General features: G+C 55.3%; 1 protein-coding gene across 2 annotated transcripts; it reads right to left on the reverse strand.

Annotated features, from left to right (window-relative positions):
• Positions 1-146: 146 nt before the first annotated feature.
• LOC116939308 (replication protein A 70 kDa DNA-binding subunit-like) lies at positions 147-24,572 on the reverse strand. 2 transcript variants are annotated; one of them, XM_032947514.2, is made up of 16 exons: positions 24,374-24,572; positions 20,997-21,047; positions 18,997-19,075; positions 16,217-16,325; positions 10,071-10,147; positions 9,255-9,456; positions 8,108-8,210; positions 6,902-6,970; positions 5,820-6,012; positions 5,352-5,491; positions 4,871-5,019; positions 3,417-3,555; positions 2,663-2,839; positions 1,954-2,064; positions 1,391-1,477; positions 147-1,160 (listed from the first exon to the last, which is right to left on the reverse strand). In XM_032947514.2, the coding sequence occupies exons 1-16, from the start codon at positions 24,404-24,406 to the stop codon at positions 1,050-1,052; spliced, it is 1,830 nt and encodes a 609-aa protein (XP_032803405.2). In that variant the 5' UTR covers positions 24,407-24,572; the 3' UTR covers positions 147-1,049. The 2 variants fall into 2 exon arrangements, 1 of the variants encoding a protein (XP_032803405.2); XR_012938707.1 differs by having other exon boundaries at positions 1,126-1,160; positions 2,663-2,753.
• Between the last annotated feature and the right edge of the window lie 44 nt (positions 24,573-24,616).

The raw sequence follows: 24,616 nt of genomic DNA on the forward strand, positions 1-24,616 counted from the left end.
AACTGCAAACGAGACGGTGAACAACGGAAACGGAGTGAAGAATCGGGAGTTTGAGTCGAAAATCTCTGCCCGAATTGAGTAACGCGGCTCATGGATACTAAACATGTGGTCAGAGTAGGTGATACTAACTCAGTCGCTCAAGCACACTCGGCAATATTTTTTTTTATTCAAAGCACCAAACTGCAATAACTCAAATCAACAAAGCACTCCAGCCTTAAATATGCCAATGATGTTTACTGTATTTGTCCTGGAAAGGCCAGTCTCACTGATTGTTCATTAGGGCCATCTAATGGGATGTGTTGCCAATCCCGTATTAATCAGTGGTGTTTGCTTCGTGTGGCAAGAAAGCAGAGTAATTGGGAGAAAACCCACTGCACACAGGAGGGGAGAATGCTCAAAAATGTCCACGCGAATGGCTTCACAAGCCTACTTGCTGTACTGACACCTCTCGGCACGTCGGAGCCTAGCGAGTTTGGCAGTCTCTTTGTGATCCACCAACCCCGTCCTCCAAAGCGCTGGGGACCACAGGTGTGCACCACCACACCTTCAGTAGGTGGCGTGTGACACTTTGCCTTTAAATCAACACAAAACGATGCACACTGAAACCCTAATATTTCCCAACTTCGTGTCACGCGGCCGCTCACATTTCGAACGCGTGATCTCAACAGTGCCAGCTCAGCGCTCTGACCTCTGAGCCACCCGGGCACCCCACACTCGCCAAAATTAAATCGCCACCAGCTGATTGGTATTGGGGTTTAATACGATTCATCATTTAATATATTCAAATCGGTCACTAAGTCCAGGTAGCCAGAGTCAGATACCGGTGACTTAATGGGTTCTCAAGTGTGATGAGTTGATGGTCTTAACCCAATCACCAATCACTGCACAAAAGAACCATAATATAACATTTTGTTTCTGGAATTTATTTGAATAAATGTTATCCCTGAAAATGAAAAAAAACATGCCAATCCGGAGTGATCTCTACCAACAGTGGCCGGGCCAGACCAGCTGTTGCCTGGGTGGTGAAGGTCCCGCATTGCCACCCATCGTCACGCCGTGGTCTGCGTCATGCGACGGATGTCGGCGATGAGTTTGGAGGCAAAGGTGCGGTGGTCGAGAGGTCGCGTGTCCATCATCACTGCCTTGAGGCGCATCTCATCCTGCGAGGGTGTGCATGTGAGGGCAAAGGGGTAGGGGCAGGAGAAAATCAGCCACCACAGGCGTCAATTCGATACAATACAGTGCAATTTGAAGATATATACACATGGCGTTTGAATGCGAGCACATATCAATACGCTGCATAGAAAACCTGGCGTGTTAATGTCACAGAGGAAGTCGCTATAGTGATACGGATGAGAGGAAGAGGCCGTCGCGTTGGTGAGGTTCTCACGTTGTAGTGCTCGGCCTTGACTCGCAGGCGGAACATGTACGAGCGGAACGTGGCCTCGTGAAAGATGCGGTCGATGGCTTCGTCATTCTGCAAATTCGCGCAGCACACGGGGAACGCTCTCAGTGCCTGGTGTCGGGGGGGCTCCGGATCGCGCAGAGCGGCGGCAACCCCCTCGCTTCTCTGCTCGCCGAGATCCCTTAAAGCGACCACTGGGTCGCAGGGCAGGGGGCAGCATCTTGCCACCTGAGCCTGCTACGCAGAGTAACGGTCGTCGCGTGACAATGAAATACCTCCGAGGACAAAATGCATGTTGGAGAACGTTACAGAATCGACGCGCATGCGTGACCTTTCCTTCCGTGTTTAAATGCAACCAGCCGCTGGTGTTGTTTTGTGCGGCCCCCGTCCGTTTTCGGACTGTGCCAGACATTCCACCGCATGCCGCGCGATGGCCAGTGTTGGGCCAACGCCGCGCGTCCCTGTCCAACCGTGGCCAACGTTGGCCCAAGAGTGGCACGTGATGCGGCACAATTGCAGTTTGCGGGCGGTTTGCATGCGGCTCACACCCCTTGTGCCTTGAGAGCGCCCAGCCGCTCGGCCGTGTCTCCCAGCAGCACCTCGGACGTCTCGTGGAAGCACGTGACCCACTGGTTGTCCGAGAAGTCTGCCAGGTTGGCCTGCAGGTGGGCACAGGTGGGCATGAGTAATGTGTGTACAGCATGTGCAATGCCCCCCTCAACCCCCCCCCCCCCCCCCACTGCAACAATTATTTCTGCATGTACAGCCCTTGTCATTCCACTGCTGGATTGCTTCCCCATCCCATGCGGGTCATAAGCCCGCCTCCCTGGGCTGTCTGAGTGTCTCTCTCTGTGGGTCTCTATGTTTCTCTGTGGCACTGTGTGTCTGTGTCTGTCGAGACAGCTTGGGGTAAGCCAGGGGTGGGGAACCTATGGTGAGCAGGCCGTATCTGACCCACGACTTCATTCCATACGGCCCACGGCCACAGGAAAGGATACTTTTTCAAAACGACCCGCAAAACCAAAATATATCTCTCACTGCAGGCATCTTAGTCGTACTAATCGGCCACTGGAGGGGAATCATTTTGAAACCCTGGGTGTACTTTTCGCATGCTCCGTCAATTCTGTTACTGATAGAGCCTCTTGCAGTGGTGTATTTGTTCATGTTTGGCCTGCTAGAGATATTTTAAAGTCTTCTTGGGTACTAAGTAAGGAAAGGGTTTCCCCGAGCCTGAGGCAGGTGAAGCGTGTGCTGCACCTGCAGGAAGAGGCGGAATTTGAAGTTCGTTGTTTCCCGGTCGCAGCGCTCGCACCGGAACTTCCCGCTGCTCATCGTCACCACCTTTTTGCTGCAATCAGCGGAGGGACACGCCTGGTACAGGTAGTTCTCCTTCTTCAGGAAGATCACGGTGCCCTTCACCGTGAAGTAGTCCGGCTGCCAGATATCAAAGGACAAGGACAACCAAACACAACGGACCCGACTCGTGGACTGTAGGCAGCTGTGGCTTCGATTTAATTTTAATTTGTTGTTGAAATTTCGGCTGTTGTATTCGTCGCTCACAATGAGGCAAATCGCCACGGTGAGTTGTTATTTCAGCTGCTTTGTAAATCTGGATGAGGAAGAGCTGGGTATATATTGGATAATGCTTGCATACCACACTCACTCAATAGCATAAATGTGCACACCAGTGCACTCTCCACGGTGCAGTCCCACGTCTTCACCTGCTCACCTTAACTCAGATCCTCACCTGCTCACCCTGGCCAGGCCCCCGTCGTGCTCACTCTAGCCAGGCCCTCACCTGCTCACCTTAATTCAGATCCTTCTCACCCTGACCAGGTCCCCTCCTGCTCACCCTGGCCAGGCCCTCACCTTAATTCAGATCCTCACCTCACCCTGACCAGGTCGCCACCTGCTCACCCTTGCCAGGCCCTCACCTGCTCACCGTAATTCAGATCCTCACCTGCTCACCCTGGCCAGGTCCCCCTCCTGCTCACCCTGGCCAGGCCCTCACCTGCTCGCCTTGTCCCAGGTTCTCGTCCTTGCTCTCAGCGAAGGTCTTCCAGATTGGTGTGGCACTGCTCCACCCGGACATGGAGCTCCTCCTGTCAGAGATGGACTCGCCCTGCGTGTGCGCGCCCACGCGATCGTACCTGCGCCACACACGGGTGCCAACAGTTGAAAAAAAAAGTGGATTCTCAGGGGAGTGGGGAGGGTGGGGAGTGGAGGTTGAAGTATGGGTGGTGGCGAGATGTTAACGACCTCGCCTGGTATACATGAGGTCGTGGGGTTCGATCCCGACCCTGACACCTCCTGTATATTTGGAGTTTGCATAGTTCTCCCCGTGGATGCGTAGATTTTTCTCCGGGTCCTCCGATTTTTCCCTCCACATGTAGAAACGTGATTTTAAAGTATTTGGCTGCTATAAATATCCACACAATAAGCCATTTCGTTGAGCTATCATTTGTGGCCAACACGCTTCTGAAAAGAGCTACATAGCTCACTGGGCCTTCCCAGTTCAAATAAAAAAAATGTTTAGTTTATCATTTCTGTTTGACATTAAATGGAGATAATGCTCTGGAAAGTAAGCACAACGGGGAGATGGAGCGATGGAATCATCTTGTGTGCGAGTGCCGGGTGGATTGTTACATCGCAGGATTATCAAGGATGGTGGACAGGTTAGGGACGCCTTCACCTAGCAGTGGATAGATCATGGTCGATGATGATTTACCTTAGGTCACATCCGACTCGGATCGGTTATGTGAACATCTATAAAACATCAGGTGCATCGTGCACAAACACCACACTGGACATGGGCGGTTAATTGTCCAGGCACATTATGTGACATTGCACTGTCATTCAGCCAGCACGCAGCCTATCTGGAGTGCTGTCCATGGCACTGTGTGGGGCCGAAGGGCTAAAGGATCATCAGGTGGTGGTGCTAATGACTTAGATGACTGAGTCAGTCAACCCATGGCACTTGGGTCTGTTCCGTGACCTGCCAGCGGGCCTTCAACACTTCACGTGGCATCAAAGTGCACCTTGCATGGCACAAGCCCTGCGGTGACGTCACCGCCACTTTGTGGTCAACGGCGGTTGTTGGTGGTGGTGGGAGCGGTGGTGGAGCGATAAGTGCGCTGCGCTACGAACCCCACGATCCCGAGTTCGATTCCCACTCACGGACAACATCAGTGGCGAATATGTGAACCAGGCCTGAGCCTCCCCTAGGTCTACTCAGTATCAAAATGAGTACCTGGTGCAGTGTGTAAACATCGCCACCAGGGAGACAAAGACGGCCGGGCGTGGTGTTGGCCACCCACCCACCCCCCATCGTGTGCAGCCGTTCCGGCCTTCACAGGTGCTCGCTAAAAAACACTTGCCCCGACAGTCTATTAAGGGCTACACGGGGGATCATTGTCTTCTTTTGGTGGTGATAGTGGCGGTGGGTGGAGGAGGAGGACTCCGAACCAGGAGCGCAGCTGGAACGCGGGCGGCATGTCCGGGTTGAGCTGAATGCTGCTGGACGTGAGCACGGAGAGCGAACAGCCCCCGAAATCCGACACGCGCGCCCCTCGGATCGCCACCACGGGCTGCCTGTCTCCAACAAACTTCAGTGCCTGGGGGGGGGGGGCGAGTAGAGGGGACAAATGTTACGATCAATCGGAGGACGAGGGGCGTGGTGGATGATGGGATGAGTGGACGGGAACGGCGATGGTGCGGCCAATGTATGTGCGTTGGACTTCTTTCGCACCGTACGTAGCCACCCGTGCTAATCGGAGGTGCGAAATGTTACACCGGCGTGGCCGGACTGGCTGATGTGGCTGGGTTGACGGGTCTGACTGGCGTGGCCGATGCAGCTCAGTCCGGTTGTTTTATTCCGGAGTGGCTGGCAATGGTGTACCGGATACGGTGTGCCGGGAGTTTGACGTCTGTGCGAAGGTCCACCAACCTCCTGGCCCCACAGGGTGACCGTCACCACCTTTCCCGACGCGTCCACCAGGCGTATGTTGCGCCGAGCCAACTCGCGACTCGAGTTGCGCAGCTGCACCATGGAGACCTCGTCAAGGCTCTGGCACACGCCGATCACGTCTGCGCAACACAAAGACAAAGATCCCCCGTGTAGACTTGACAAGGCAGTTGAGGCAAGTGCTGTAAGCGAGCACTTATGAAGGCCGGCACGGCACACGAGTGGGGTCGGTGGCCAGCACCACGCCCGGCCGCCTTTGTCTTCCCAGTGGCGATGTTTACACACCACACCAGCTACTCATTTGAGCCAGCAGCAGCACACGGACACACGCACACACGCACGCGCATTCCTAACACAGAACCCGAGCACGTTAACATTTTGCGTGTGTTTTTCGTATGTGTTGCTGCGGCTGCTGCTACTGCTGCAGATGTGGCTCCTGTTGGTCCGCACCCACGAGCGCGTTCTTGGCGAGGCTGGGCAGCTCGGCGATGGAGGTGTAGGTGGGGATGGTGACGGGGATCTCCACAGCCTCGTCACACGCCCTGATCACCGTGTGCGTCGCGATGGACACCTCGTAATCGTGGCGCACCGTGCTGAACTGCTTGTTGGCGGCCTTGAGCACTCCCCTGCTCAGGTAGTACACCTGGGCAAGGGCGGGTACGCAGCATCATCAGTTTTCGTTCCTCCCTGAAGGCTCATCTTTTTCCAATAGCGTATCCATCCACTACTTCCTGTCCGCATCCGTAAAACCCTGACCATCCTCCCCCTTTCCCCTCTCGTCGTCATTCCTTGCCATCCCTTCCCCTCCCCAACAATCAAACCCACATCCCTTTTCCCCATCGGCCAATAACTAAGATACCATTTGTCATTCTGGTAAAGCGCTTCGATAAAAAACGCTGTATAAAATCCTCGATAAGTTAAAATCGTCGCTTATCTGATACCGTCGGGGAGCGTAAACCGGGACACGGACTCCGGTGATCCTCGCCAACAGCAGCAGCGGCTTCTGGCTGGCCATCGAACAAAGACGGCGGTCACCACATCGCGCGTTTTTCAGATGCGCTTCTGCGGCCGTCTGGAACGCTCTTCCCTCCGATATAAGGAAGCCACTGGAGCTCTGCACCTTTCCATCTAGATTTAAAACTCATTTATTTACAAATGCTTATTTGTGTTCAGTTTGCTGTCCTTCCCCCACACCTCCGATTAGCACGGTTGACTACGTACGGTGCGAAAGATGTTCAACACTCGTACATCATCATTGTTTTGATAATTATCGGAGGTGCGGGAAACCGACTCCGACTGCCCAGAAGCGTCGTTCACGAGCCTCCTCCATCACACCCCACTCAGAGACCCGCACACGCCCGCCTGTCTATGCACCCGCATATCATGACAACTGCTGCCCTCTGTGACCCTAACCGCCGCCAAATCTCCGCCCCGCCATTGCAGCTTGGCTCGGCCTCAGCATCTCCAGAGTGCTAAGCGCAGGCTGTAAGAAGGTTCAGTGGACGAGGTTCGATGCCGGGATGGGCTCCCACCTGGTTGACCTGGAGCTGCTCGTAGTATTTGTCACACTCCTCGTTGAATGCGATGGCCCGGATCTCCCCCTGCTCGCCGCGCCAGATGATAGTTACACAGGCAAGCGGGGAGGGGGGGGGGCTATGGGTGGGGGATGAGCTGAATCCGCGTTTCACATTTCTCATGGTCAAATTCGAAAAATGTTGCTACAATATTTAACAGCCGTGTCCACCTTCCCTTTTTGTGTTTAGTTTGTTGTCCTTCCCCCGCACCTCCGATTAGCACCGTTGGTCGCGTACGGTGCGAAAGAAGTTCAACAAACATACATACGCAGGTCGTGAGAGCAGAGCTAGAGCAGAATGCACGATCGACCAATGCAGATTGTATCGTCATTACCAATTATGTGTAGCGTTCAACACGTGTTTTACAGTTTGGTTAGGCATCATCAGCCCTAACGATGCTTGGAAAGCCGACTGGAGTCACGAACACCTCCCGCGAAAGACCCTGAGTTTATGCGAAGGAGGGATCATCATTACAGCGATGATGATGATGATGCACCACCACTCCGCTACTCCTGACGCAGTTACCTGGCACGTGAACCACCTCGATGTCAAATTACAGCTGTTGCTCTACGGCAACATTAGCCACGCAAATAATGTGTTTAGCATTGAATGATGGGTTGTGACCCCCCTCCAGCCCCTCTTGAGAGTGAGAGAAGGGAGAGAGGGGGGAGCATATATGGGAGGAGAGTCAGGCTCACACACACTTGATTATTCAGAAGTTTCGAAGTGTATGTCCCGAGTAAAGCCCGTAGAGCTAAGAAACTCTTTTTCAAGGGCGACTCAGCCAGCAGACATAAAAAAAATCGACATTTACAGATAAAAGAAACGTAATAGCAATTGCGTTGTAAAGTCACATTCACACTTACAACTTTAGTGGGTTTTAATAGTCAGTTTAAATGAGGACAGAGATGGCAGAATGGAAGATGCCAAGAGGCGAAACTTCTTAGGTGGTTCCTAAACGTTGGGGTCAGAAACATTGTATGGTTTTGATCGCAAAATTGCGTGCGAAATCTGGGAAGGTGTTCACAAACAATCCAGATGCTTTTGATTGTCTAGTAATATTATTATTTAATTGGCATATTGATTAAACTTGAGTTCTGTGTTTTGATTTTGTGATTATTATTTTAGTTGCTGTTGCTATCGGTTCGTTGAGCCGTCTCTCACGCTCTCATCCTGGAGGTCGATGCTGAAAAATCGACCCTCCCCGCGGGAGTTGCTCCATCGGCGAATGTCCGACTTGGAGGTGATGCGGGCACGGATTGTCCACCTTCAGTGGGGGGGCAGACAGCGGGGGGGGGGGGGTTAGGGGCGGGGGAGGTGGGGGTCGCGGGGGAGGAGCTTGTCACGTGTAGGCGAGAGAAAGATCGCGGGGTCAGCTTTTGCTTGCCGAGTGGGGTTCACGTTAAAATTTGAAGGAAAACGCGGCCCAGCAACAAACGCAAGCGAATCATTAACGTCCTTGCGGAGAGCGCAAACAACACAATAGATGCGCAGATAATGCCTCGCCCTCATATCTGTCCCTGGTTCTAGAACGTGAAGAATGTTGTACACAACCCTTTGACCCCACGGCCTTATGGGGGTGCATCATTTCGGCGGCATTGATTCGGGACAAACACAAACCTCTGTGCCAGTTTCAGCGCGCAGCGTCTCATCAGCAGAGTCGAGCTTCGCTTGAATCAGTGCCGGTGACCTGCCACATGGAACAGCCTAGGACTCTCTCTCTCTCTCCCTTAGAGATGTGGCTTCCAGAAATATATTGAACGTCACGAAACAATCACGAGGGTGGTTGTGGAGAACATCAATAGCAACGGATAAGCACGACAACGTCTCCCTCATATATCCACGTGCAACATAAAACATTATTTTGACGCAACCCAACAGCTCCACGGACTTCTGGGAGTGCATTTATATATGTATCGACCCACTCCGCCTGTGGTGAAGAATACACAGGAAGACTGATCCCCCGTCACGCCTGTAGCAGGCTGTTGGGACAAGTGCTGTGAGTGAGCACGCGTGAAGATCGCGGGTGTTGTGGCCAGCAACACGCCGGGCCGCCTGTGGTCTCCGTACTGGCAATGTTTACAAATGGCACCAGGTCCTCGTTTGAAGCTGAGTCGACCTCGGCGAAACCCATGGCCGGTACAGATGGTTGCCACCGATGTTGTACGTATGCACGTTGAACTTCTTCCGCACCCTACGTAGCCAACCGTGCCAATCAGAGGCGCTGTGAGTGGGCCGGGTTCGTAGCGCAGCGTGCTCACCACTGCGCCACCGCTCCTCCCCCCCGCCCCAGACACACGTCGAGACGTACCTGTTCTGGTACGGGTTGAGGTTGGATATGGGGAACGTGCGAGCCGGGGATCCCGTTAAGGGGGTCCCGGGGGTTCCCGCGGGCCCCCGCCCCGAGAACGTCGGACTCCCGATGGCCTCCCTGATCGGGGGACGCGGTTGGGGGGCCGAGGGAGATGCCGAAGGGGCAGCCAAGCCCTCTGTGCTGGACCCGGGCTGACACTCTGCGGAGACACCGCGCGTCGATCACCTGCAACGTGAGTGGCGACTGCTGTATCCCTGCGGATCTGTGTCCAATCCCAGACCTCCCTTGCGCGGTATTCACCTATTCGATGAGTTGTGAAGGGGATGGTTCTTTTTTGGGGTGTTTTTTTTGTGTAGGACCAGGGATTTGGGTTAGGGATAGGGTTTATGGTAACCGGGTTAGAGCTCAGAGCAGGGGGGGAATTTACTGAGAGCCGAATAGAACTTTCATTACCTTTTGACGGGCAGATTACACATTCACACGCATCTTAGCGATGTCAAAGAATGCAAACCCAATGTGCGTGTCAGCAAGAGTACAGAAGTGACAGAGGGCATTTAAAATGATAAACCCCGTTTGGCCAGCTGACAGGACGGACGGACAGAAGTGACAGAGGGCATTTAAAATGATAAACCCCGTTTGGCCAGCTGACAGGACGGACGGACAGGCAGATGGAGAGACAGGTGAACGGAAAGATAAACGCACAGACAGGTAGCTGGATAGACAAATTTGTGAATGGGCGTACAGGTGCATGGACAGACTGGTGGGTGGACAGATGGAACGAGAGGCCCCGGGCCTTCGTGGCGGTGGCCTCACCCTGGGTCCCAAAGGCCTCCCCTCCGCCCCCATCCCCCGGGCGCAGAACCTCCAGGGCCAGCAAGAGCACGAGGCGCCTGTGGGGGGGGGGGCAGGGCACGTGAGCCTCGCAAGCTCCGGGTGGGGAGCGAACCGCTGAAGTTGGGAGCTTGTGGGTGGGTGGGAAGGGTGGGGGGTGAGTACTCGGGCTAAACGATTAATCGATTCCAAATCGAAATCGCAATTTTAAACAATGCGATTAGCACATCGCAAAGGCTGCGATTTTTTGCGATTTGAAAAGTCGATTTACTTTCTTATTGGAATTTATTTATTGTTTATTTTTATTCTAACTTTATTTATTTAACTTAACAATTGTTCAATGTTTCATTGTTCTATTTCATTTAAAGCATTTTAATAAATACATGTTGGAAGCAATTAGTATCTTTTAAGTTCTCATCCTTGCATTAGAATATATAGAGCAGTTCATATTTTGATGGGATCATGTGGTAATGCTCCATCACTTGTTTCAAATCTATTACACAGTGAATATTGAACTGAAACTTGACTTACATTTTTTTAAATCGCAAATCAAATCGCAATATCTGTCAGAAAAATCTCAATTAGATATTTTCCCCAAATCGTTCAGCCCTAGTGGGTACTGGTTGCGGGGATTAAGCTAGTAGGGGCCTGTAGCATGTGATGTTATAAAGGGGCCCTAAATATGAAAAAACATGAATATTAAAACACAAATTTTGTACTTGCATAGTAAAGCCATTGTTTTATTTTTAATTTGCTATACAGCCAGATAATACGACAAATCGCTAACCTTAAACACCCAGTCCATAAAAGTTGAAGGCGGTATAGTACTATAGTAATAGAGCAAGTGCAGAATCACTGAACCGGAATTAATAGTTAGCGCGGGGCCCGTAGCTGCTACATGTATAGTAGTAGCTACTAAATATGTATCTACTACTAAATATGTAGCAACTTTTGATCCAAGGATAATCCGTCACTAGGGTGTGGGAACAGTGGAGAGCACGGTTGATGCATGTGTGTGTGTATGTTGAACCTCTTTCGCGCCGTACGTTGCCAAGCGTGCTAATCGGAGGTTGCGAGTAAGAACGTCTGCCAGTCATCGCAGTCGACCACCCATCACGCTGGGCCTGTCCCTTCGCCGAGCCTTACACACTCCACGCGATCGTCTCGAAAGTGCACCCAGACTGGCACAGGCGCTGTGGTTACATCACCGCTGCTGAGTGGTAACTGATGGCTGTCGGGGGTGGGGGGGGGGTCACGGGAGGGCGAGGGGCGGGGGGCCACGGGTGGTTTTTTTTGTTGGGGGGGGGGGGGTGAAGCGAGGATTCGGGCGCGCGGTGGGGGTTTGGGCGAGGTGTGACGGGGTGGGGTGCGTGAGTGGAGCGGTGGTGTAGCGGTCAGCGCTACGCTGCGCTGTGAATCCGGCGACCCGAGTTCGATTCCCGCTCACGGCCAACACCAGTGACGATTATCCGAACCGGGTTCCGTGCCTCCGCTAGGTAGGCTCAGCCTCAAATGAGTACTCGGTGCGGTGTGTAGTAAACGTCGGCACTCGGGAGACAAAGGCGGTCCCGGGCGTGGTGCCGGCCAGCCGCGTCCTCGCGTGCCACAGTGCAGGCCTTCACAGACCGTGCTGCTCGCTAGCAGCACGGTCTGTGAAGGCCACGCGGTGGACCTTTGACTTGTTTGCATGGGTGAGGATGGGTGTGGTGGTGGGTGGGGTGGTAGGTGAGGATGGGTGTGGTGGTGGGTGTGGTGGTAGGTGAGGATGGGTGTGGTGGTGGGTGTGGTGGTAGGTGAGGATGGGTGTGGTGGTGGGTAGGGTGGTAGGTGAGGATGGGTGTGGTGGTGGGTGGGGTGGTAGGTGAGGATAGGTGTGGTGGTGGGTGGGGTGGTAGGCGAGGATGGGTGAGTGGTGGGTGAGTGGTGGGTGAGGATGGGTGTGGTGGTGGGTGGGGTGGTAGGTGAGGATGGGTGTGGTGGTGGGTGGGGTGGTAGGTGAGGATGGGTGTGGTGGTGGGTGGGGTGGTAGGTGAGGATAGGTGTGGTGGTGGGTGGGGTGGTAGGCGAGGATGGGTGTGGTGGTGGGTGGGGTGGTAGGTGAGGATGGGTGAGTGGTGGGTGAGGATGGGTGAGTGGTGGGTGAGTGGTGGGTGAGGATGGGTGGGGTGGTGGGTGAGTGGTGGGTGAGGATGGGTGAGTGGTGGGTGAGTGGTGGGTGAGGATGGGTGAGTGGTGGGTGAGTGGTGGGTGAGGATGGGTGTGGTGGTCAGTGAATGGTGGGTGAGGATGGGTGTGGTGGTGGGTGAGTGGTGGGTGTGGTGGTGGGTGAGTGGTGGGTGAGTGGTGGGTGAGGATGGGTGAGGATGGGTGAGTGGTGGGTGTGATGGGTGAGTGGTGGGTGAGTGGTGGTGAGGATGGGTGTGGTGGTCAGTGAATGGTGGGTGAGGATGGGTGTGGTGGTGGGTGAGTGGTGGGTGAGTGGTGGGTGAGGATGGGTAAGGATGGGTGAGTGGTGGGTAAGGATGGGGTGGTAGTGGGTGAGGATGGGTGTGGTGTTCTTCGTACTTTTGGAGTCCCTGACCCTCTGCTCACGATCATTAAGGACCTTCATGATGGTGAGCGGGCCCGGGTAAAACTAAGTGGCCGGGAGTCAGAGCCATTCCCTGTACACCTTGGGGTGCGACAGGGATGTCCTCTGGCTCCCACATTTTTTAACATCTATTTTGACCACGTACTTCAAGCCTTCAATAGCTGTACCGGCGGAATCTCCATTTGGTACAGATATAATGGGAGGCTGATCGATGTCCGGGTGCGGTGAAGGGATGGCTCCCTATTGCCCAACCACGTTATGTATGCCGATGATTTGGTAATAGCTGCTCATTCAGAGGAGGAGTTGGAGACTGCTGCTGAGACTGGAGCGTGCCACTAAGAGATGGGGCATTACCATCAGCCCCACCAAAACTAAGCACCTGCCTGGGTATTTTGTATCATCGGACACTCCACCCCCACAACTCCCAATCGGTGATGGGGCAGTTGTGGAGAGAGTGGAGAGTTTCCCATACCTGGGCAGTGTGCTTATGACCGGCTCCAGTTTAACAGCAGAGGTCTCACTCAGAATCAGTCGAGCGGAAATATCTTTTCATCGGTTGCGTAACGCTGCGTGGAAGCTACCTGGTCTGTCGCTCCGCACTCAGCTTCAGATCTTCTCGGCCACGGTCATTCCCTCCCTTCTCTACGCTTGCGAAACGTGGACCCCCCCTAATGGAACATCTTCGCCGGTTAGAAACATTTAGGTTGGCCTTCCTACGATCCATCCTGGGTTTAACCAGGCTGGATTGGGTGAGGAGCTCACAAATCCTTGAAAGATCTGGGCAAGGTCCCATCGGTGAGCTCCTCTGGCAGGCAAGACTGCGTTGGCTGGGTCATGTAGCCCGCATGCCCAGCCACCGCATGCCGAAACAGCTTTTGTTCGGCCGGATCGAGGGGGTTAAACGGGCACGGCACGGGCTAGAGAAGAGATGGAGTGATGTGGTACAGGAGGACGTGGAGTTGAGTGGCCTTGCCGATGACTGGTACCAGCGGTGTCAAGATCGGCCTCTGTGGAAGAGGCTCGTGAAGGATGCTACTTGGCAGTTGGAGGCAGTCGCCCTCCAACAACAACGGAGGGCGGAGGAGCGATGCTCACAACAACGAGCGGAGCGCCGGGTGGCTAAAGCACAGCAGGTTGGCAGAGTAGGGGGCACAGGTGGTGCATCAGCCAGTCATCTCAGTCATCTTAGTCAGTCGACCCGTGGCACTTGGGTCTGCCCCGTGACCTCCTGCCAGCGGGCGTTCGACACTTCACGTGGCCTCAAGGTGCACATGGCCTGGCACAAGCGTCGTGGCGACATCACCGCCACTTAGTGGCGAATGGCGGTTGTTGTTGTTGTTGGTGGTGGGTGAGGATGGGTGAGTGGTGGGTGAGTGATGGGTGTGGTGGTGGGTGCGTGGTGGGTGAGTGGTGGTGGGTGAGTGGTGGGTAAGGATGGGTGAGGATGGGTGTAGTGGTGGGTGAGTGGTGGTGGGTGAGTGGTGGCTGAGGATGGGTGAGTGGTGGGTAAGGATGGGTGAAGATGGGTGTAGTGGTGGGTGAGTGGTGGTGGGTGAGTGGTGGTGGGTGAGTGGTGGGTGAGGATGGGTGTAGTGGTGGGTGAGTGGTGGTGGGTGAGTGGTGGTAAGTGAGTGGTGGTGAGTGAGTGGTGGTGGGTGAGTGGTGGTGGGTGAGTGGTGGTGAGTGACGGGTGGTGGGTGAGTGGTGGTGGGTGAGTGGTGGTGGGTGAGTGGTGGTGGATGAGTGGTGGTGGGTGAGTGGTGGTGGGTGAGTGGTGGTGAGTGAGTGGTGGTGGGTGAGTGGTGGTGGATGAGTGGTGGTGGGTGAGTGGTGGTGGGTGAGTGGTGGTGGGTGAGTGGTGGTGAGTGAGTGGTGAGTGGTGGTGGGTGAGTGGTGGGGGAGGATGGGTGTAGGAGTGGGTGAGTGGTGGTGGGTGAGTGGTGGTAGGTGAGTGGTGGTGGGTGAGTGGTGGTGGGTGAGTGGTGGTGGGTGAGTGGTGGTAGGTGAGTGGTGGTGAGTGAGTGGTGGTGGGTGAGTGGTGGTGGGTGAGTGGTGGTGGGTGAGTGGTGGTGGGTGAGTGGTGGTGGGTGAGTGGTGGTGGGTGAGTGGTGGTGGGTGAGTGGTGGTGGGTAAGTGGTGGTGGGTGAGTGGTGGTGAGTGAGTGGTGGTGGGTGAGTGGTGGTGAGTGAGTGGTGGTGGGTGAGTGGTGGTGAGTGAGTGGTGGTGGGTGAGTGGTGGTGGGTGAGTGGTGGTGAGTGAGTGGTGGTGGGTAAGTGGTGGTGGGTGAGTGGTGGTGAGTGAGTGGTGGTGGGTGAGTGGTGGTGGGTGAGTGGTGGTGAGTGAGTGGTGAGTGGTGGTGGGTGAGTGGTGGGGGAGGATGGGTGTAGGAGTGGGTGAGTGGTGGTGGGTGAGTGGTGGTAGGTGAGTGGTGGTGGGTGAGTGGTGGTGGGTGAGTGGTGGTAGGTGAGTGGTGGTGGGTGAGTGGTGGTGGGTGAGTGGTGGTGGGTGAGTGGTGGTGAGTGAGTGGTGGTGGGTGAGTGGTGGTGGGTGAGTGGTGGTGGGTGAGTGGTGGTGGGTGAGTGGTGGTGAGTGAGTGGTGGTGGGTGAGTGGTGGTGGGTGAGTGGTGGTGGGTGAGTGGTGGTGGGTGAGTGGTGGTGAGTGAGTGGTGGTGGGTGAGTGGTGGTGGGTGAGTGGTGGTGGGTGAGTGGTGGTGAGTGAGTGGTGGTGGGTGAGTGGTGGTGGGTGAGTGGTGGTGGGTGAGTGGTGGTGGGTGAGTGGTGGTGAGTGAGTGGTGGTGGGTGAGTGGTGGTGGATGAGTGGTGGTGGGTGAGTGGTGGTGGGTGAGTGGTGGTGGGTGAGTGGTGGTGAGTGAGTGGTGAGTGGTGGTGGGTGAGTGGTGGGGGAGGATGGGTGTAGGAGTGGGTGAGTGGTGGTGGGTGAGTGGTGGTAGGTGAGTGGTGGTGGGTGAGTGGTGGTGGGTGAGTGGTGGTGGGTGAGTGGTGGTGGGTGAGTGGTGGTGAGTGAGTGGTGGTGGGTGAGTGGTGGTGGGTGAGTGGTGGTGGGTGAGTGGTGGTGAGTGAGTGGTGGTGGGTGAGTGGTGGTGGGTGAGTGGTGGTGGGTGAGTGGTGGTGAGTGAGTGGTGGTGGGTGAGTGGTGGTGGGTGAGTGGTGGTGAGTGAGTGGTGGTGGGTGAGTGGTGGTGGGTGAGTGGTGGTGGGTGAGTGGTGGTGGGTGAGTGGTGGTGGGTGAGTGGTGGTGGGTGAGTGGTGGTGAGTGAGTGGTGGTGGGTGAGTGGTGGTGGGTGAGTGGTGGTGGGTGAGTGGTGGTGGGTGAGTGGTGGTGGGTGAGTGGTGGTGAGTGAGTGGTGGTGGGTGAGTGGTGGTGGGTGAGTGGTGGTGGGTGAGTGGTGGTGGGTGAGTGGTGGTGGGTGAGTGGTGGTGGGTGAGTGGTGGTGGGTGAGTGGTGGTGAGTGAGTGGTGGTGGGTGAGTGGTGGTGGGTGAGTGGTGGTGGGTGAGTGGTGGTGGGTGAGTGGTGGACCTGCCGTCACGTAGCTCCGTGCTGCTGTACGAGTCGACCCGCACCACGCAGCCGGCGCTCACGCGGCCATCGGTCACCAGGGAGTTCAGCTGCGTGGCCAGCATCACGGCTGTGACACACGATATGTGACACACGACGCACACGACATGTGACCCACGACACCCTGACACACGACATGTGACACACGACGCCCCCGACACACGACATGTAACACACGACATGTGACACACGACATGTGACACACGACACGTAACACACGACATGTAACACACGACATGTGACACACGACGCCCCCGACACACGACATGTGACACACGACATGTGACACACGACACTCTAACACACGACATGTGACACACGACACCCCCGACACACGACATGTAACACACGACATGTGACACACGACATGTGACACACGACACGTAACACACGACATGTAACACACGACATGTGACACACGACGCCCCCGACACACGACATGTAACACACGACATATAACACACGACATGTGACACACGACATGTGACACACGACGCCCCCGACACACGACATGCGACACACGACATGCGACACACGACATGTGACACACGACATGAATATGCGTGATGCCAGCCTTCCGCCCCCTCGTCGCTTTAATCCGGGCCTGGGCATCGGGCGCGAAACTCGAAGCTTCATCCCTGGGACCCCTGTAGGGACACCTGTAGGGACCCCTGTAGGGACATCTGTAGGGACACCTGTAGGGACATCTGTAGGGACCCCTGTAGGGACACCTGTAGGGACATCTGTAGGGACACCTGTAGCGACACCTGTAGCGACAAAGGTAGCGACCCTGTAGGGACACCTGTAGGGACCCCTGTAGGCACCCCTGCAGGGACACCTGTAGGGACCCCTGTAGGGACCCCTGTAGGGACATGTGTAGGTACCCCTGTAGGGACACCTGTAGGGACCCTGTAGGGACCCCTGTAGGGACACCTGTAGGGACCCCTGTAGGGACACCTGGTGGGACCCCTGTAGGGACCCCTGTAGGGGCCCCTGTAGGGACACCTGTAGGGACACCTGTAGGGACCCCTGTAGGGACACCTGTAGGGACATCTGTAGGGACCCCTGTAGGGACACCTGTAGGGACCCTGTAGGGACCCCTGTAGGGACATCTTCAGAGACCCCTGTATGGACCCCTGTAGGGACACCTGTAGCGACACCTGTAGGGACCCCTGTAGGGACATCTGTAGGGACACCTGTAGGGACCCCTGTAGGACATCTGTAGGGACATCTGTAGGGACACCTGTAGGGACATCTGTAGGGACCCCTGTAGGGACCCCTGTAGGGACCCCCGTAGGGACACCTGTAGGGACCCCTGTAGGAACACCTGTAGGGACATCTGTAGGGACCCCTGTAGGGACACCTGTAGGGACCCTGTAGGGACATCTGTAGGGACCCCTGTAGGGACCCCTGTAGGGGCCCCTGTAGGGACACCTGTAGGGACCCCTGTAGGGACCCCTGTAGGGACATCTGTAGGGACACCTGTAGGGACACCTGTACGGACACCTGTAGGGACCCCTGTAGGGACACCTGTAGGGACCCCTGTAGGGACACCTGTAGGGACATCTGTAGGGACCCCTGTAGGGACCCCTGTAGGGACACCTGTAGCGACACCTGTAGGGACCCCTGTAGGGACATCTGTAGGGACACCTGTAGGGACCCTGTAGGGACCCCTGTAGGGACCCCTGTAGGGACACCTGTAGGGACCCCTGTAGGGACACCTGTAGGGACCCCTGTAGGGACACCTGTAGGGACACCTGTAGGGACCCCTGTAGGGACATCTGTAGTGCCCCCTGTAGGGACACCTGTAGGGACCCCTGTAGGGACACCTGTAGGGACCCCTGTAGGGACATCTGTAGGGACCCCTGTAGGGACCCCTGTAGCGACCCTGTAGGGACACCTGTAGGGACACCTGTAGGGACCCCTGTAGGGACATCTGTAGGGACATCTGTAGAGACCCCTGTAGGGACATCTGTAGGGACCCCTGTAGGGACCCCTGTAGGGACACCTTTAGGGACATCTGTAGGGACATCTGTAGGGACCCTTGTAGGGACACCTGTAGGGACCCCTGTAGGGACCCCTGTAGCGACCCTGTAGGGCCACCTGTAGGGACACCTGTAGGGACATCTGTAGGGACACCTGTAGGGACCCCTGTAGGGACCCCTGTAGGGACACCTGTAGGGACCCCTGTAGCGACCCTGTAGGGACACCTGTAGGGACACCTGTAGGGACATCTGTAGGGACCCCTGTAGGAACGCCTGTAGGGACCCCTGTAGCGACCCTGTAGGGACACCTGTAGGGACACCTGTAGGGACATCTGTAGGGACCCCTGTAGGGACACCTGTAGGAACACCTGTAGGGACCCCTGTAGGGACACTTGTAGGGACCCCTGTAGGGATCCCTGTAGGGACACCTGTAGGGACATATGTAGGGACATCTGTAGGGACACCTGTAGGGACCCCTGTAGGGACCCCTGTAGGGACACCTGTAGGGACCCCTGTAGGGACCCCTGTAGGGACCCCTGTAGGGGACACCTGTAGGGACATATGTAGGGACATCTGTAGGGACCCCTGTAGGGACCCCTGTAGGGACACCTGTAGGGACCCCTATTGGGACACCTGTAGGGACACCTGTAGGGACACCTGTAGGGACCCCTGTAGGGACCCTGTAGGGACACCTGTAGGGACCCCTGTAGGGACCCCTGTAGGGACACCTGTAGCGACCCCTATTGGGACCCTTACACGAGCTCTTGGTGACCCCGTCCGTCAGCATGAGCCGGTATCTCTCACTGCCGCTCTGCGCCTGGAGCAGCCGGTAACCCTGCGGCACAGACACAGGCAGAGAGACAGGCAGAGACACAGGCAGAGAGACAGAGATACAGGCACAGACACAGGCAGAGAGACAGGCATACAGGCAGTGAGACAGAGACACAGGCAGAGACACAGGCAGAGAGACAGGCAGAGAGACAGGCAGAAACACAGGCAGAGAGACAGGCAGAGAGATAGAGACACAGGCAGAGAGACAGAGACACAGGCAGAGAGACAGGCAGAGACACAGGCAGAGAGACAGAGAGACAAGCAGAGACACAGGCAGAGAAACAGGCAGAGAGACAGAGACACAGGCAGAGAGACAGGCAGAGAGAGAGGCAGAGACACAGGCAGAGAGACAGGCAGAGACACAGGCAGAGAGACAGGCAGAGAGACAGGCAGAGAGACAGAGACACAGGCAGAGACACAGGCAGAGATACAGGCAGAGACACAGGCAGAGAGACAGGCAGAGAGACAGAGACACAGGCAGAGAGACAGGCAGAGACACAGGCAGAGAGACAGAGACACAGGCAGAGAGACAGAGACACAGGCAGAGACACAGGTAGAGACACAGGCAGGGAGAAAGAGACACAGACAATCAGAGACAGAAAGTTATAAATGCACACAGGCAGATAGACAGGCAGGCAGGCAGGGAGACAGACAAACTGGCGGACAGGTATTTGGACAGACGGGCAGGCGGGTAACGTCGAGGGGAAGTTATCGAACCAGGCGAGAGCTCGACGCAACCACGATGGAGTCTCAGCACTGAGCCAAATAGACATCGATGCCAAAACGACGGTGCCTCATGAGAAATCGAATATAGTGCACGCGCGTACAACGACGTTGAACAACATATATATTAAATTTTGATTTAAAGCTTTCGTGACTGCAGTAATTCATATTCTTAGTTTTTTCGGACAGATACATGTTTAGACTGATCATAGCGCAACTACAAACTCAATTTACAGGAAGAATACACGGATATCGGGTGACTTGTGCTGATATGTGAACTGATAAGTACATGTGAGTCAAATGCAATTGCAAGTGAAGTTATCACAGACAGATGGGCTGGCTCACACCACGTGTTTCCTACTCCCATCTCCACGCAAGCTGGAGTGGAGAGTGTGCGTAGAGGTCACGGGGAGCGAGTGTAGGGGTCACGGGGAGCGAGTGTATGGGTCACGGGGAGCGAGTGTAGAGGTCACGGGGAGTAAGTGTAGGGGTCACGGGGAGTAAGTGTAGGGGTCACGGGGAGCGTGTGTAGGGGTCACGGGGAGCGTGTGTAGGGGTCACGGGTAGCGTGTGTAGGGGTCACGGGGAGCGTGTGTAGGGGTCACGGGGAGCGTGTGTAGGGGTCACGGGGAGCGTGTGTAGGGGTCACGGGGAGCGTGTGTAGGGGTCACGGGGAGCGTGTGTAGGGGTCACGGGGAGCGAGTGTAGGGGTCACGGGGAGCGAGTGTAGGGGTCACGGGGAGCGTGTGTAGGGGTCACGGGGAGCGAGTGTAGGGGTCACGGGGAGCGTGTGTAGGGGTCACGGGGAGCGTGTGTAGGGGTCACGGGGAGCGTGTGTAGGGGTCACGGGGAGCGTGTGTATGGGTCACGGGGAGTAAGTGTAGGGGTCACGGGGAGTAAGTGTAGGGGTCACGGGGAGCGTATGTAGGGGTCACGGGGAGCGTGTGTATGGGTCACGGGGAGTAAGTGTAGGGGTCACGGGGAGTAAGTGTAGGGGTCACGGGGAGCATGTGTAGGGGTCACGGGGGGCGTGTGTAGGGGTCACGGGAAGCGTGTGTAGGGGTCACGGGGAGCGTGTGTAGGGGTCACGGGGAGCGTGTGTAGGGGTCACGGGGAGCGTGTGTAGGGGTCACGGGGAGCGTGTGTAGGGATGGTAATGGAGTGGAGGGAGTTGTGGGTGAGAGGCGAGCGGGGCGTCTCACCTGCACCTGCAGCACGGGTGCTGGGGGCTTCTCTCCCCGCGCGCAGATCGCCTGCAGGGACATTTCACATCGCACAGACGCAAGACGCACAACACACAGAGCGGTGGCGCAATGGTTAGCGCACTCTACTATCAATTGGGCGATCTGGAATTTCGATTTCCGGCCATGACCGTAGCGTGAGCTGGCGAGTGACATCTGAACTGGTCCCGGTAATTGGGGGAGGGATGAGCCAGACGATACTCCCGCTTCTGCAATGCTCGGTTTGTGATTTGCTGAAGCTGACGATGATGATGGATGATGATATTGTAGGACACTTGAGTGGCACGCGTGGATGACCTCCCATCGCGGTGCTCAGTTGTGTCGTGACCCCACGTGATCGGGCGCGTGGGTCCTGTTTGTGTCGTGGTTTTGGGGTTACATGGGGGAGCACCCCCTCCCCTCTGCCCCCCCCTTCCCCCTCTCAACCCCCTCCCCCCTCACGCCTCGCTTATCTCTCGGTATCGAGGGTATCAGGAGAGGGTGCGAGTCGCGGTTTGCGGCGGCTGCAATCTCCCGCCATCTCCCACCACCCCCCCCCCCCCCCCACCATGGGGAAGGGACGAGGCCAGGCAGCTGGAGGGTTAATGGAACCGGGAAGGGTTTAGGGTTGGGGTTGGTGTTTGCGGAGATAGGGATAGAGTGCGGAGAAGGTGGGGGGTGTGGTGTGATGATGGAAAGAGGGCGGTTAGTGGCTATGGTGTCTTTACTGCAATGATGACCAAGAGGTGTTTGACACACACACAGGTATTCTTTGGGTCTTTCGGTAAAGTCACATAGATAGGTTCAAAGGAAATAACAAAAAACTACGACGTTTCGATCGCAACACAAGCGGTCGTCATCAGGAAAATAGGGTTAGCTTCTAAAGGCAAACTGTTTATAAAGGTTTAAAATGGGCGTAGCCAAAATATCAGCAGCATGGTTGGGGCAGCTAATGTTAATGTAAGTGGTGAGCAGCAACCGCGATTGGTGGTGAGTTTCCACCAATTGAAGGGCTGCCAGGTAAAAATTAGCATATTAATGTAAGATTGGTGAGCGGCCTCCACGACGAGCGCGCCGAGGTGGCTATGTTAATGTGAGAGATTAGCATGTTAATGTGAGAGATTAGCATGTTAATGTGAGAGATTAGCATGTTAATGTGAGAGATTAGTGTGTTAATGTAAGGTCAGTGAGCGGCCTTCACGGCGAGCGTGCTGAGGTGGCTATGTTAATGTGAGAGATTAGCATGTTAATGTGAGAGATTAGCATGTTAATGTGAGAGATTAGCATGTTAATGTGAGATCACAAAGCATCCTCCACGTCGAGCGCGCTGAGGTGGCTGTGTTGATGTGAGAAATTTAACCTGTTCATGTAAAATCGGAGAGCCGAAAGTAACAACTAACATCGGAAGGTGGCAATATGGGAAACTGGTTGATAACGTCCTTCCAATCATTGCTAAGTTTGTCCCCATCTTCTCGGTTGAAATTGTGTCTGCGTCTGTATATATAGATGGCTTCATGAACGAATCTTTGTTGATAGTACCGTCGTCTTCGAGAAATCAATATCGTGTGAGCCCACCGCATTAAAACAATGATCAGCCACGGCCGAGGTATTGGTCCTACTGTGTTTCAGATCTGCCTTGTGTTCACGAACACGGTCCGAGACATGTCGCTTGGTTTCCCCAATCTAACTGCTGCCGCAGACACAGCTCCATTCCCCGGCGAACGCTGACAACGGCGGCGAGTGATATCCGAACACGGTCCCTGGATAATCCGCTTCACCAATCTTCACTTACCAGCGTGGTGAAGTATGGTCAAAATTAACCCCTATAACCGACAGGGCACGTGGAGGCCTTCATCCAGCAGTGGATTTATCAAGGGGCTGTGCATACAATTACGATTACTGTGTATACGGGGGTGGGGTCGACTTAGTCTTTCATCCCGACCGGGGGCCGATAAAAACGAGTACCACTTTGTAGAAATTCGGCACTGAGTGTCCCACGGAAAGACTCGCCCTCGTCGTGAGAACGTGGAATTTCCACCACTGGCTAGAGTTACGGCCACGCGCTCCATTAGCCCGCGCCGGTGATACACGGTGCGTCTCATCTTCTCGATTGAAAATGCATTTCTTTAAAAGCTGCTGTTTGTGTGCTAGTTTATTGTCCTTGCGCCGCACCTCCGATTAGCACGGTTGGCTATGTACGGTGCGCAAGAAGTTCAACATTCATACGTCACTCGTGCCGAGTGACCCCAACGGAGCGAGCGCGATGGTGGCGCGCATGGCCGTAACTTGATGGACCGTAACTTTAAAGTCTTTATAGACTCTAGATATACAATCCTTATTTAAGTAGCAGTTATGTGTTGATAACGTTGACCTCTCCCATTACCCCCCCCCCCCCCCGCAGCGCCGATAATCCACTCACACCACGACGCTCACGCAGCAGCGATGGAGGCCAGATTTTATGTTGTGCATTTTAAATTACGCGCATCGCAAACTCTTGGGAATTTCATCGCGAGACGCTACGGGGTCATCGGTTAAACTTTCCGAGCACTTGACCCAGCTTGGGTTCAGCTTTCCTTCTGTTATCACTAACGCTTTTGTTGTTTTAATTACACACTATAATTAACGTTCAAAGGCTGGCCCTTTACCAGGACATTGACCCTGTAGAAGGGTCATTGTCCGACACGTCGGCCTACCCTATATAAGTGTCGCGGATCTTTCCTCCGGGTCCTCCGGATTATTTCTCCTCCACACTTAGAGACACGCGTTTAGAGGATTTTAGCTGCGATTAATGTCCACGCGATGTGCCTCTACGTTGAGCGATCATTTGTGGCCGGGTCGCGTCTGCGAAATATATATCTACAGAGCTCACTTGGGCTTCTCTAGCTGCTAAAATAAAACAATAAAATAGTTTAGTTCATCGTCCCGCTGTAAAGGGAGTGTTGATGACGATGGTAGCTGCGTGACGTCTGCAGTCGCAACGCGATCGCCCCGTAAGTGTTATTTTTGTTCAAACAGTGGAACTCGGCACCTGCTTAGGGTTGAGCGGGCGTTGTTCACTTACCCGCGTTCATCTGCACTGTGTGTGCACGGCGCGGATTGTCGCGATACGTTCATCTGCACTGTGTGTGTGCACGGCGCGGATTGTCGCGATACGTTCATCTGCACTGTGTGTGTGCACAGCGTGGATTGTCGCGATACGTTCATCTGCACTGTGTGTGCACGGCGTGGATTGTCGCGATACGTTAATCTGCACTGTGTGTGTGCACGGCGCGGACTGTCGCGATGCGCACGCGGCTGCTAGAATAGCGACAGAGAAAGAGAGCGAGCGAGCGAGTGAGCGAGCGGGACATCGTTCTCACCTCCAGGGTGCCCTCGGATAGACCCAGGTCCATGTCAGTCTCTGTTCGCTGCTGGCTGAGTGCGACTGAGCTACGGGATTGAGCTACAGGACTGAGCTACGGGACTGAGCTACGGGATTGAGCTACAGGACTGAGTTATGGGACTGAGCTACAGGACTGAGCTACGGTACTGAGATATGGGACTGAGCCACAGGACTGAGTTATGGGACTGAGCTACATCAGCGCTCGACCCAGACCTCAAGA

This window comes from Petromyzon marinus, chromosome 5 (assembly GCF_048934315.1).
Source record: "Petromyzon marinus isolate PM22_M1 ecotype Great Lakes invasive population chromosome 5, UKy_Petmar_22M1.pri1.0, whole genome shotgun sequence".
Taxonomy (NCBI): domain Eukaryota; kingdom Metazoa; phylum Chordata; class Hyperoartia; order Petromyzontiformes; family Petromyzontidae; genus Petromyzon; species Petromyzon marinus.